Genomic DNA, 14,047 nt, shown 5'->3' on the forward strand with positions numbered 1-14,047 from the left:
GTCCAAATACCATGCACCCTGTCCTAAGAGTGATTAGGGTCTACCTTAGGGGTGACTTATAACTAAAAAAGTAACGGTTTAGGTCTGGCAAAGGTATATTTTGCCAGATTGAAATGGGAGTTTAAAAACTGCACTACAGGCTGCAGTGGCAGGCGTGAGACATGTTTTGCAGTGCTACTTTAGTGGGTGGACAGCGGGTTCTGCTGTCTACTAGTAGCATTTAATTTGCAGCCCGGGTACATATAGTACAATTTACTATGGAGTTATATGTGTATTAAATGTGCTAATTAGGAGTATGCTATTTATTTCTCTATTTTTAAGGGAGAGAGCACAAGCAATTTACTACTGGTTAGCAAGAGTAAACTGCACATAGTGAAGGCATAAAGTCTTGGGGAATACCATGCCAAGGACTTTAGGTCAAACAGTCACAGCATGACACAGAGGGGGGACTATTAGGAGCCTTTGCTAAGCAGAAGCTTCTACATGTGTGTGATGAACACAACACAGGAAGAGCAATGGAAAGTCTGGGGTTATTAAGAGAAATCTGTGATGCTTTGCAGCAGCAGAACCTTTGAAGGTGACCACATGTGGGCAGACACCGGTATTAGCAGGTTTCCTTGCTGGGAATTGCATCGTAAGGATATTGATAGAGAGGGTATAAATTGTGGTCCTACGTATGCAAGTTTTTGGGGTATAAAGTACAGAAGTGGTCTTAATTGCCAGAGCAGCTTTAACTCAATGGTTCGTACCAACACCCCTAGATAAGTACGGCTTTCCTTTGCACAGTGGCTGGTTTATAACTGATGTGGTGCAGCTTTTGTTTGACTACTCCAAGACTGAAAATTAGTTGTGATACAAATTGTGATAACACCGACAACTTCCATACATCATGCTGACTGGACACACTTAAATGTTTCAGTGGCCTTTTTGCAAAAAGGTTCACAGTATCTTATTTCGCTCGCACAAAGACACAGCTTATGTCAAAAGTGAGTAAGTGCAGAAGAGACCCTTCATGGTATTTTAAATAATAGCTGTGCAATAAAAAGACTGCTGCTTAGATTATATTAAGTACCTAGAGAGGGTCACCAAATGAATGAGCGTTCAGAAGCTTTTAGGTCTGTAAACCCATACAGCCTGACCAATGCAGGGGCCACCAGGATCTTCTTTCAGGGATTTTGCTCAATTCTCCTGGGAATTAAAGGTATCAGGAGACTAGGTGGAAATTGTGAGCTTTTAGTGTAGGCCAAGAAATCAAAGTTGCTATCTACTGACTTGCTATATACTACCACATGCTGGCGCAGAGCCGGCAATGGGCATTCCAAGTAGTTACGAGGCGGTCCCAATCTGCCTGACATTTACTTCTCAGCTGTGGTTCTCCAGTTTTTTCTGCTGAGCCTAATTGTCAGAGTACTCAGCATATACCTTGTATTTGAGTTCCCGATTTTATAGCCCATAGGCCAATAATCACACCTACAGTAGTCTGTTTTTTTCCTGTTTCAGGATCTAAACGCAACAGGCCAAATACTGTCAACTCATCTGACATAGTTTTGGTCCTAAACTCTAATACACACTATATATTTCTATGCATTTACATGAAAGGTGAATTCCATATAGAACTATGACCTACCATGATCATTTGTTGAAGGGCAGCACCTCAACTGAGTTGTGAGGAGCTGGGGTTCTTGTCTTTGCCAAATGTGGCTTATCAACATATTTTGAATGTCTCGTCTCCACCTTAGCATTTTTCGAGGAGGCCTTCAATCCAAACATTGCCAATCCAATGACCTGTTACTTGCCACAATTGGGCGCCCAGCACCTCTTGAGCAATGCACATGGGAAGACAACATTTTCCAATCATAGGAATGCAGTATGACAAGCACCTTAGCAGAGCCATTTAATTCCAGGCAGTGCACCAAGACAGTGTTTGGCAATAGTACAACATTGTCATTTGTTGAACTTTGCAGAAACAAAATCATGGAGGTGGTGGGATTTAAAGAGTGCTAGCTTGTCAAGACAGGACAAGGTTGTGGCCCTGACCAGTGCACAGAGAGTGTGATTTCACTGACTAGCAAGTTGTTGAGATGCAGATAAATGTACAGCACTCAACGTCAAAGGTAGACAAGCACTAGAGCCATGGACTTTGTAGAGATTCAACACGTAGGTCTCAGATCAAAGCAGAGTACTGTGAATTAGTAATGCTGGTTGTTGAACATAAATCTGAAGTAAGGTTGGTACTTGGATTCTTGGAATATAACCATTGGCATCCTACAGATATACAGTAGTGAGGAAATCTTAGACTCAAGGCCAATGGAATATTCTGTATCATAGCTATGTAGAAAGTTTGTCTCTCGAACAATTTTCCTCACCAGAAAGCCACACTATAAGAGATTTTTAGTACCTGTTGCATAGCTCACTTTGCTAGCATCCTGCAAGGTGCTGCTTGTATTCTATTTTCTGAAGCATGGATGGTATCCTGCTGATTAACTGTACTTTAAGTGTCTCTACTGAACTATTTCCAAAATGCACATGTGGAAGTCCCTTGTTATCTCTCACTTAATATTTTATTCTTTGAGCTGAGGTATAGTGTTTGCTGTTGGCAGGATTGTGAAGAACCATAGTTGCCTCATGACTTGTAGAGTCCGAGATGTTACATTGATAGCCTCAATGCCATTCTAAGTTTACCATCTTTATGACAGATATATTTTAGAAACTTGAAGTGAGGTACACGCTTTGTAATTCTCAGAATTTTTTTTTCACCTAGATTGCTTCATCAGACCAAAGAGGGGAATGTCATTAAAAAAGGCAGGTCTAAGAACAACGCTGGCAACTGGGTCCAAATGAAGTGGATCAGAACCAGTCATAGCATTGTGGTATTGTAATATCGCTTCATGCCTCAAATTTGAATTGGAAGCATCTAACTATGCACCAATTGTTGCTGTAGATGTAAGCAAAACTTCCTGCAGGATTGCTGTAGCATAAGCCTTTTGATCCTCAGGCACGATTTCAAGAAAGTATCAATACGACTGTGACAGATGTAAATGCAAATACAATCAGTCGAAACTTTTGCCCATGACACTCATTTTTCTAACTTCTTCAGGGTTTGTGTTAATTGGTGATTCTGGTTTTTTAGCTCTGCAATGAGAAGTGGCCAATATCACATAGTTAATTTTAATTTGATTCAAGGAACAGGGCTTGTAATACAATTTTGTTCAGTTTGGAAATTACTTTAAAGTACATACAGGATTTATCCCTAACGTCAAATAAGGAAAAACAGTATATTTCTTTTGATGGTACAACTTTTTTAATCATATTCAATGAAGCTGCAAAAGTTTGCAATGGCGACTGGAGGAGAGTCTTTGATTCAGGGCTCAAGATTACCTCACTTTCAACCACATTACTATTCCATTCATCTTATAGGGGACAAACTGAACCTCTGCAGGAGAAGCGTGTTGATCATGATTGCTGATTTCATCACCAACATTGTTATCATTATCATCATCACCTCCTTCATTCTCCTCGTGCTCCTGGAGGCTGACATTGAAGGCAAAGGTTTCTAGGCACTGGCACCGTGGCAAATATTATGGGAGTTGCTTGGTACTAGTTGTGAAGGTTGCATTTGGGAAACCTGGTACATCCACCATTTATTTAAGAGACTCCAGAACATCAGTAGGAACCTGTACAATGGGAGGAACAATGGGCATGCCTAGTTGATAAAGTACCTTTGGCGACAAAGTTTCCTCATGTCTAAAAGAATAAAAGAGTTATCCCAATATAACGGGTAATCAAGTTTTGTCTCACAATACGCTTCTTATTAATTAATTTCTTCATCATTAGTGAAGAAATGAATGTTAAGGGTTCAGCGGTCCTGGGCACGGAGCAGAGAGCCATTATTGGAAAAGAGATTTCCTCAGTGTTATCATACTCATCATCATACTCATCATTTCCATATCTTTTTGCTCCTTTTCGCTCTCCTTGCACGAATAATGTTGATGTGTTTTAAAAATGTGTAAATTATACGATTACCCCAAAAAAGAGGGTGTCTTGGCAGAGGGTCAACCTCCAGTTAAAGTGTGAATAGGGAAAAAAATGGATTTTAACAGTTTATGAAATTTCAAAAGATTCCTTTATGTTGGAATGGCCAAAGGAAGAGACATTTCAAACTTAGGAAGAGCGGTTTCAAACTTGGGCAGTGACCACTGAAAAAGACTAAGCTCCAGTCAGCACCTAATTGAACTTAAGAATGTTTAGATAAAAAGTGCTAGAGTGAAGCACCAAGCAGAAGTATAGATAGAGTAAGGGATGCAATGTAGTTAGAAGATGAATGGCTGTAAAAATCCATGTGGCCTGGGAGACACAACGCTTGTACATGAGGGAGAGTGGGTCAGAGATACATTTTTTTCTGGTAATCACCACAATAACATGAGTGCCAGAATTCTGAATGAGTTGAAATTTATAAAGATGAAAAGATGGAAGGCGTAAAAAGAGTGAGTTACAATAGTCCAACCTTGAGATGAGTGTTTGGACCAAGATTTTTCAACAATAACTAGGTACAAAAGAATTAATTTTCTGAATAACTTTGACCATGAAAACGTTTGTTGAAGTAAGCTTATTAATGTATGCCTCAAAGGTAAGTTTTCCATCAGAATTTACCCCCAAGATGTGTGCATTGTGGGAAGGAGAAACACGCAATGAGTTCAGCCACCAACTGGAGAGCTAAGTAGAGGGTTGCCAAAGACTATAATCGTAATATTATTTGAGTTTTGCCTTAAGGAACTGGCGCTTATCCAACTAGCAACTAAAAACAAGACAGTTTTTGAACTGATCCCAGAGGGGGCCAAGATGTTCATCAAGTCTTAAGATGACCTGGGTGTCATCTGCATAGGTATAAAACCTCAAGCTGTATGATGAAATGAGGATGGCAATAGGGGCCACATATACATTAAAGAGTGCAGAGCTCAAAGAGGAGCCTTGGGGGGCCATGCAGGTGGTATATTTGAAGGTGGAGCGCTAATGGGGCATGGCCTCAGCCTTGGAACAGCTCTGGAGAAATGAGATAAGCCAACAAAAAGCAGAGTCCTTCGCTCCAAAATCATCAAGTGGTAACACAAGGACTGGCAGTGATGGCAATCTCCTTGCTCCTGGAAAAGGACAATCAGGAATGGCGTGAGCTGTTCTTGTCAAAGTGGTTGTCAGTGACAATTGACACTATCAATTATTAAGGTACTGGTAGACGGGTCACACACAGTACACATAATGATAGTGAATGTGTGGGGCCTTTATAAAATAATTTATGAAGAAAAAAAGCAGCTGGAGGTATTAAGATGGCGGGGGTAATCCGCCCGACATCCTAATGGGCCACATATTGTGCAGAACAAAAGCAATCACTTTTAAATTGCACACACTGCAAATTCATGTATTACTTACTGCCCACTGCACTTGTATGAATTAATACTAAATATTTAATACTAGTCAGAAGTGACAGATTGGCACAATCAAAAAGTATTTATTTGCTTGGTGCCACGAATATTGGGACATACATACACTTAGAGAGAACACGTGAATACAGGAAAATATACAAGCAACATACAGCTCCAGTCTAGGGAGGGTTGGAGAAAATGGAAGGCTTGACAGAAGGTCGGGCTCACACAAGAGGCAAGCTTGCACTTCTGGGTGATCAGGGGAAGCATTACCATTAAGTTCCAGTCCCAGCAATGGCTCGCTACCTGGCAACACTAGTTGTTGTATGTACTGTCGCAGCTGGTCCAGTTCACGCCCAGTTTCGACTTTTTGTTTTGTTTGCCTTTCTCCACTCCCTTTTGGTCAGGATTTTCACAATTTCTGTAGTTATATACAGACGGTGGTTTGTCTTGCTCTCCTTTCTTTGTCCCTTAGCTTGCATTATTTACTAAACTTCACTTTTCAAAAAGATTTTGGAATAAACTCATACCCCCCACAACTTATTGTGGCATGCTTCATCATAGGTGAATATCCATACCTAGATAGGTGAATACCACAGTGGCAGACTCTTCAATTCCTGGGAGTTCCTAGATAAATACTTGATAAATAAATGGGAATTCCTTGAGTATACCCTAAGACATTTTTATTTATCTGGATCTCTGCTTTAATACAGTTGTAATTTATCTAAGAACTCACAAAAATGGTCGAGCCCGCCACTGTGGTATTCGCCTGTTGTGGTGTAGATATTCCCCTACGATGAAACATGGCATGATAAGTGGTGGGTGCGGAGTATGTTCAAAAATCCTTTTGAATTCCTCACAAGACCATCACATTGTAACACCCACCTGTTAGTCTTTATGTATTTTAAGTTCACCTCATATCAGACACCCTTTCCTGTAATGCATATCAAACCTGACGACTATCATGAGACAGACTTAAAGCTTACCAAATACTTAACTTATCTGCTGAGATTTTCAACAAGCGTAACAAATGGTGCCAAGTATGATGGTTTTTTTATGTGAATCAGCCCTCTACCAAACTGAAATTAAATCGAGGCTAATGACTCCTTTTATTTAGGATATGGGATAAGTCAGCAGATAACAAATTCGGATAAGAACTGACTAATGTCAGATTCAAATCTGGGACCTAAGTGTCAGTTTATTTAACAAATGGCAAAAATGGTGACACTTCCAGCGTTGTGTTTAGAATTAACACCACTGACAGCAAATCAGATTTGGGTGAGAACTGGGGGAAAAGAGGACATGTGTTGCAGTTTGTGTGGAAAACATGTAAAGTGCAAGATAATCACTGTATCAATAGAATGCTTCACAGTGGGTTCAAAACATGTATTCTTCTCATGACAGATCTAAAAGTTGTGTAAAAGAGCAAAAATGCAACTGCAAATATATTTGTTAACGCTGAGAAGTGTACCACCTCTGGTGGTTATCAGAACATCTGCGGCCAGGAAACCACCAGAGTGGTGATGAATTATTGAGAAAAAAAAACACAAGGAAAACAGACAGTTTATGAACCATGGCTATGGAACCACATCCTCATATTCACCATGACTGTCCGAACTTTGCTCTAATTTAGGAAGGAGCTGGAGACACATTGATTTAAAGACGTTAATAAATTAACAGTCCTCTTCCGCTTTCAGAAACCAGATACTCTTCATATCTCTTGTTCACTGTATCTTTAGGCTACATTTCATCTAAGTTAATACCACATACATACAAAAGATTACAAAAATACTTACCTTTGGTGTTGTTTCTTGAAATACCCTCTCTGACGATGGCTTGTCCTTCCCAAAGAGATGCCCACAAAAGATCATAAGGACCACAACTCATCTGTACTACTTCACCAGGAGTTTCTATTTCTGACCAGGAGGAGCCCTCAGGGTTGTGATGGCATACATCTTCTCTATACCAAACCTAGAGAACATAACATATTATTTAATCATTTAAACAACTCAGAACATCAGAGAAGGAAAGAGTGAGAAATAATGAAGTAGAACGTTTGCTTTCAAAGAGGCAATTGGCTTTGCACAGCGACTGCCCTTAAGAGCCAGATGAAAAGAGTGCTAGAGATAAATAGAAAAATGTAATGGGTGAATGCTTGAATTGTTCTCAGCCACTTGTAAATACTCGGTGCCACATCGCAGTCTGTTTTTATCCCACATTGTCTCCTCAGACGGGACACAGTCATACGCAAATCAGTCTTGGTCCTGCTCCAAGTCCAGCCCAAACTGCCAGAGTAGGTCTAGAAACTCAAGCAAGCCAGGACCAGTATTCACCCTATTTAGGGCTCTCAAGTATGGTGAAGCTTGAATTCAATGGCACAGTGAGCACAGGATCCACATCTGGGCATACTTGACGCACTGCAGGAGTTGTACTGAAGAAAACAAAAATGTAAACGGTGGAATTCTTTAAAGAATTTCTACAACTGGCAATTACTCAGGCTGTATCCCATTTCATTATTTTGTTTTGCTCATCATACAACCTCAGACAGGAGCCTGTAATATGCAAATCAGCATTGGTCCTTTTCCTACACGAACAGTCCTACACGAACAGTCCAGCCCGAACTGCCAGGATAGGTCTTCTCTGGAGATGTTCAGATAATATTCCTCACTTGAATATTGGTGGCACTTGATTGTGTGGATGTCAAGTAGGACTCTGATATTCTCCAAAAAGACCATGGTCTGGGGATGGATACTTAGTTAACTCCTCCAGTAGCTGTTAGAATCTTATGTAGTTCATTTGTGCCACATGTTGTAGGTTGGAGAAACAGAAGGGCCTGTTATAAAATCCCATGCAAACTAAGATGATACAGATCGGGGATTGATGGGCAATGGAACCAAACATGGCTGACAGATCAAGTAGGACCAGTGAGGCAGGTTCCTCTTTTCTGAATAATTGCTGGTTTGCTGTCTCAGTGCCCCCATGTGAAATCCAATTGGTAGTCTTGTACAGTGGAATTGATATCATCATGGTCTTGTCATTTATATAGTTACTGCTTATTTAATTACCTTTTTGATGAATAGTATATGTATGAGGAGCTATTTTCAGCAGCAGGTAGCAGCATGCGGGGGAGCATACGCTTCACACTTCCGTCAATCAAAGAAATGTTTGTCTAGCTTCAGTTGTTGACTTTGTTTTTTCTTATTTAGCTGAGCGCTCCTACACAGCATTTCTGGACCTACAGAACCTGCGCAAGATACAGCCCAAAGAACCGTCTAACCGGCAAGATCATTGCTCTTTAAATAACACTAATTCACAAGGTATAATCTTTGACCGACTGGAGTCCGCAGGTTTATCTGAGTGCATGTATTTGTTGTTAGACCTGCCATGAGCTCCAGGATCCATTGAAGTCCCATAAAGGGGACGTTGTCACTTTTTCTAAAATGTTTACTTTTTAACACTGACTTCCATGGAATGGCCATGTGTCATTGTTTGCTAAGGGAACACCTATCTTTCTTTAATAACGTCTGAGATACCGGGATTTTGTTATTTCTGGGATATATGATAACTACCTTTTAACTCTTTTATTAAAAGCTACTTTCTTGATTCATTTACTGTATTGTTAATTGAAATGTACAACACACAGCCTCGCATGTCCCCAAGATAACCTTCAGTATGATCCCATTCAGAAGGTGAGAGCGCTCAGGCACACCTCACATCAAGACTGAGGTAGCTCTCCTGCAGAAAATGCCAGATTAAGTCCCTGAAAGTAGAATCTTGGTCTTAAATAACATATATTTCTATTTGTCCTAGTCAACCTACCAATGCAAGTTCATATGATGAGGGGTTTAAGTGCCTATTGGACACTGTTCATTGTTTACTTATTTGAGAGTTTTATTAAGCGAGTATAGGACCTATACAAAACACACAGACCGACCAGCCTTACAATGGAGATGACATAGATCACACAATCATTACAAATGAGGGTTAGCTAGGCCAGCAGATTACCTACGTTCAGAAAAAAAGGAAAGGACCCTTCGGGAAGAAGCAGGTTATTTGCCCTGATGTACTATTAGGAATAAGCCTCTGCATTACAGATATGTTCAGTGCTTTGAGTATTCGGAGTTCAATGTTGGAGAGCACATGAAGTGATATAATGGTAAAAAGTGTCTATGCTGTCACTAGAGTTACGTCTATCCATATTTATAATTATTCATCTTCCAAAATATAATTTAAATAAAAGGAAACTAAAAAATTAGTTGTACCTTTCCTTGTAAAGAAACACCCCACACAGATAAACGCCCAACAGGCTCATCAGTGATTTCCCATCCTCCCACGGTGAGATCGTTAAAGGGGTCTGGAAACTGCTTGCTACCTGGAGGAGGGGGGATCTAGAAAGAAGACAAAACAAACAGTTTTAAAAAATCAACCTTGATATGGGTTGCCTATCCTCGTATTGATGCTCTGTATACTTTTAGAAACGTATATTTAAAAAAACACACACGTTATCTGGTACACAATCAACACAGGTCATATCTGTCGGTTAATTTTCAGTGAACTCGGAGCTAAACCTGTCAAGTACACGCATTATAAACAACAGATGTAAATCTATACATATAAGAGGCATAGAAAGGTACAAAGGTGTGAGAAACCCATTAAAAAGGGTACAAAAAGTAAAGATAACTTGAGTGGCACATGATGGGCACATCCAAAGCAAAATGAATAAGGCGGTAGTTATTGCATGTGACAAGTCTATGAATAACTCTAGCAATATCTCTAGCTAAATGCCACACGTTCCATAAATATCAGGGACACAGGACACAATGCTTCCTCTGACCCACCCATCTAAGTTACATGGAGGGTCAAATCATCGACCCCACAGACCTTGGGTTGCATTAGACCATTGTTTGGTGATTAGCATGACTAGACTGATTGAAACTGGTTTCCTTGCTCTGAAGTATGTACGGCCATTGTCTTAATATCATTTCTCACATTCATTATTATTCCCCCAAGAGCATCACTAGAGCGCTGCAACCTCACAACCCACACAGATGAAGTGCCCGTCAATATTTGTTATGCACTGAGGAATTCCAGTTTTTTTTTACTCAATATTATTTAAAGATAGGACGAGATAACTCATGTGTTAGCAGCAGTTATTTGTATTCTTTTAGAACTATTATCCGTGCGGACAAAACAAACTATATTTTTCATTTTGTTTTATGTTTAAACAGTGTTCTGCTAAAGTTTTAAACACTAAAACCAATCCTCAAAAATGAATCCATTGGAATCCATCTCTTTTTCTGGTAATTATGGTACCAAGGAATGCCGGTTCTTCCAATTTTTAACAGCACGCTGTAAAATTAGAGCACACATACATTTGACTACAAGAAAAGAAATCACTGGGGTCATAATCCACTGTCTCGTGAGTGTAATGGGAATGTGCCCCAGCTTTTTACCCCGCCCCAGGCAATTTGGTATTACACAAGGTAAACGTTTGCGCAACACTCTATGTAATACTGAGTGTACCAGTGCAACATGTGTGCTGGCACAATTTCAACAGAGCGTTCTCTCGTTTGCAAGGGGGGTGGCCCCATGCAAAAGAGGGGACACTGTGTCTGTGCACCCATGCCATATTACAGACACGATCGCAGAGGCAAAGAAGCTGCCAGGGCGTGTGCTGATTATGCCACAAACAGGTGGTGAACAATCAAAACACCCCATGAGGTTCCATGGACTCCCCAGCCTCTGCCCACAGGGGGATATCTGTCCCCTAAAAACGGCCAGCCACATTACTGCCTTCAGAGGGAACAAGCATTTACGGTGCAATAGGTCTCGCATTTGCCACCGTTAGAGCTGTTGGCGTTGAAAATGACAATGTTCTTTACTTTTGTTTTTATATTTGCAGTGGAGTCATTATATTTGCACAGTGCTATTGCCATTGGTGTAAAAAATCAAAAGTAAAAAACATTGTTATATTCAATGCCAACAGCTCTAACCTTATCAAATGCAAGACCTATTGCATTGCAAATGTTTGTTTAAATAGCCTGCTTTGTACAAACTCACATGCACACAGAAGAGGTGTGTTTTATAATCGTGGATTAATATATATTCCCTGTGAAATCAGTTATTTATGACACCAATTTCAGGACTCACTGTCAAAGAAGGGCATAGAACCGTAGATGTCTTCAAAGAATTAATGACATTTTAATTTTGAAAAACCTACTTGCTTTGCTTTGGCACATAAGCTTTCATGCATTGTGTACTCAAGGCTAAATAGGCTTTGTTGACGGTGTCTCAATTGCTATTTACTCACAGTGTCCATTTGAGGAGTACAATCTGATTCATGAGGTGAAGGGAGATGGAGCCTGAAATTTGCTTTTTGTTATCATTTACCAAGGTCTTCGGCTTGCAGTGAGATTATACAGCCTTGGATTTGCATGACTAAAAAGATAATGCTGCTACGTCTGACATTCTCCTACTTTAAAAACGCTCTGCAGGAAGCATAAGTAATGCTTTATTTATTTGTTTTGCTTTATCTTGGCGAAAAGTAGGCCTAGGCAAATACATTGTGTTCTTTCAATACATTTTACATCAAAACAAGGTCAAAGAATACCGAAATAATAATAGAAAAGTTTGTGTTACAGTTATCGCAGTTTCTGCTGTAATGCCGGAAATCACGCACTTACATTTCCAGTCAAACCCGCCAGGCCTTGTGTTTCAAATGCAGGAGGCAGCTGCAGGCAAAATAGTCCTCGGTCTTTGAATGAACAGCAAATGGGGCAAGATAAGAGCAAGATTACAGCCCTGTTTACAACAGAGCTCTGTAAGCCACGACCACTGGTCTCCAGTACTCCATCTTAAAGAAATAACAAATGCTCACAAGCTCGGAGTAACAACACGTGTAACAGGGGCAGTCACTGAAAATGGGCAAAGCTTTAAAGCCCATATCCTGAATACGGTACAAAAGGGGGTGGTGATGGACGGAGCATCTGAATCAATCAAACACTCACACCCAGTCAAAAGATCTGGGTTTAATCCATCACCGTTCTTTAGCCCACTCTGCCACCCCAGTTCAGACATGGCTATCTGCAAATCAGTCTGACCCTGTGCCTCATGGGAACAGTCCAACCCGAACTGCCAAGCCATGTCTTCCCTGGACCGGAAACAAGCTTCCGAGGACCGGTTTCTGGCATTCCAGCCGTCTTCAGCCCGGCTTGCTTGAATCCAGTGGCAAAGTGAGCAAGGGACTCACGTCTGAGCATACCCTGCCACACTTATGGCGGCCAAAAGCGGTACATCCCCTTTTGTATCGCCATATCCTGAATACAGCATGTCTCACAGAGACAGCGCAAGCGCTGCTTAGGCGAGACCTAAAAATGGACAGCCTGCCACTTTGCCTTTCAGTAATGTGCTGATGCCAGAGCATCCACAAATTCACAGCTTACCTGGTGGCAGCTCATTTAGTGCAATAGGGCGTACTAACGAAATCTGTGCCCAGTGCACCCAGTGAAAGGCGCCCTGTGGCACAGAATAGGGCAGCATGCCCTAAACAACAGGGTTCCAGATTTGCTTTTATTATACCATCAGCAGTTCCGATGGTATTTTATTTTCTGGCTCACACATTTTGTGCGATCAGACACTGCTTCTCCTGGGTAGAAATATTTGTTTTTTTGAGCACCGAGTATTTCTATTGAGGTCACACCTTTTTAATGAAAACACATATATTATTTGATTCTCAGAGATATAATGATCTTGCTCACTGTCTTAGACCCTGAAGTACTAAAAAAAAGTTCAATGTGTTTTTCTTCGATCGTAGAAGAGAAGATATAGACCGGAGCATGGCAGTCTACATTCACTCATGTGTTAAAACCATTAAGGCACATACAGAACTTCAAGTTCACCACATTCTAAACACAAAGCTTTTAAAGTGTCCACAAAATGGAGCAAGTTCTCTAACCCATGGACAAACTGCTCAGCACTAAAATGGAAAAAAACAGTTTAACTGTTTTAGAACACATTTAATCAGGATTTTTAGTGAAGACATGCCTCGCCAATTATATGTTTAATTCCAGTGTAGGCAGGTAGAAAATCAAAACACTAACAATAATCACACAACAGTTGTGGTCCGAAGGTCTCTATCTGACCAGAAATGTTGATACCTGCAAAAGGTTTTTTTTAGAACAGCAAAAATGTTGATCTGGAAAACCTCTTACACAATCCCTACCCTATTGGGGCTTGAGGAAGAAGAACTGCAATATTATAAATTTGCCATAAGACACATGGGTAATGTGGGCATGCCTTGGGCATTTTTGAATTAAGAATATTTAATTCAAAAGTGCTTTTTAATAGCCATCACGTTTATACAAATTAAATATGTGATATATCCTTTTATTTTATATGAAATCTTTTTATTGCCATTTTCAACATACAGCACCCATTAAGCCATAAGTCGAAAGGAAGGGGTCAGCAAAGCCTGCTCATATATGTTGAAAATTAGTACGTTTTGGTGAACATTATCTGCGCCATCTTGCCTCTTCCCCTGATGCCACACTTTTGTCGTGCGCGCCCGCCATTTTAAGATGCCCCGATCAGAACAAACCCTTTTGCATGCCGCTGGCCCCTGACATAGCCCT

General features: G+C 40.5%; 1 protein-coding gene across 1 annotated transcript in view; it reads right to left on the reverse strand.

Moving 5' to 3' along the window:
• Positions 1-14,047, reverse strand: part of TECPR1 (tectonin beta-propeller repeat containing 1) — a 386,389-nt gene that overhangs the window by 284,253 nt on the left and 88,089 nt on the right. Inside the window, exons 5-6 of the mRNA XM_078665166.1 lie at positions 9,680-9,805; positions 7,214-7,388 (exon numbers count right to left, since the gene is read on the reverse strand). Of these exons, the coding sequence (XP_078521292.1) occupies positions 7,214-7,388; positions 9,680-9,805 (301 nt within the window). The remainder of the gene's footprint in view (positions 1-7,213; positions 7,389-9,679; positions 9,806-14,047) is intronic.

This window comes from Lissotriton helveticus, chromosome 10 (genome assembly GCF_964261635.1).
Source record: "Lissotriton helveticus chromosome 10, aLisHel1.1, whole genome shotgun sequence".
Classification (NCBI taxonomy): domain Eukaryota; kingdom Metazoa; phylum Chordata; class Amphibia; order Caudata; family Salamandridae; genus Lissotriton; species Lissotriton helveticus.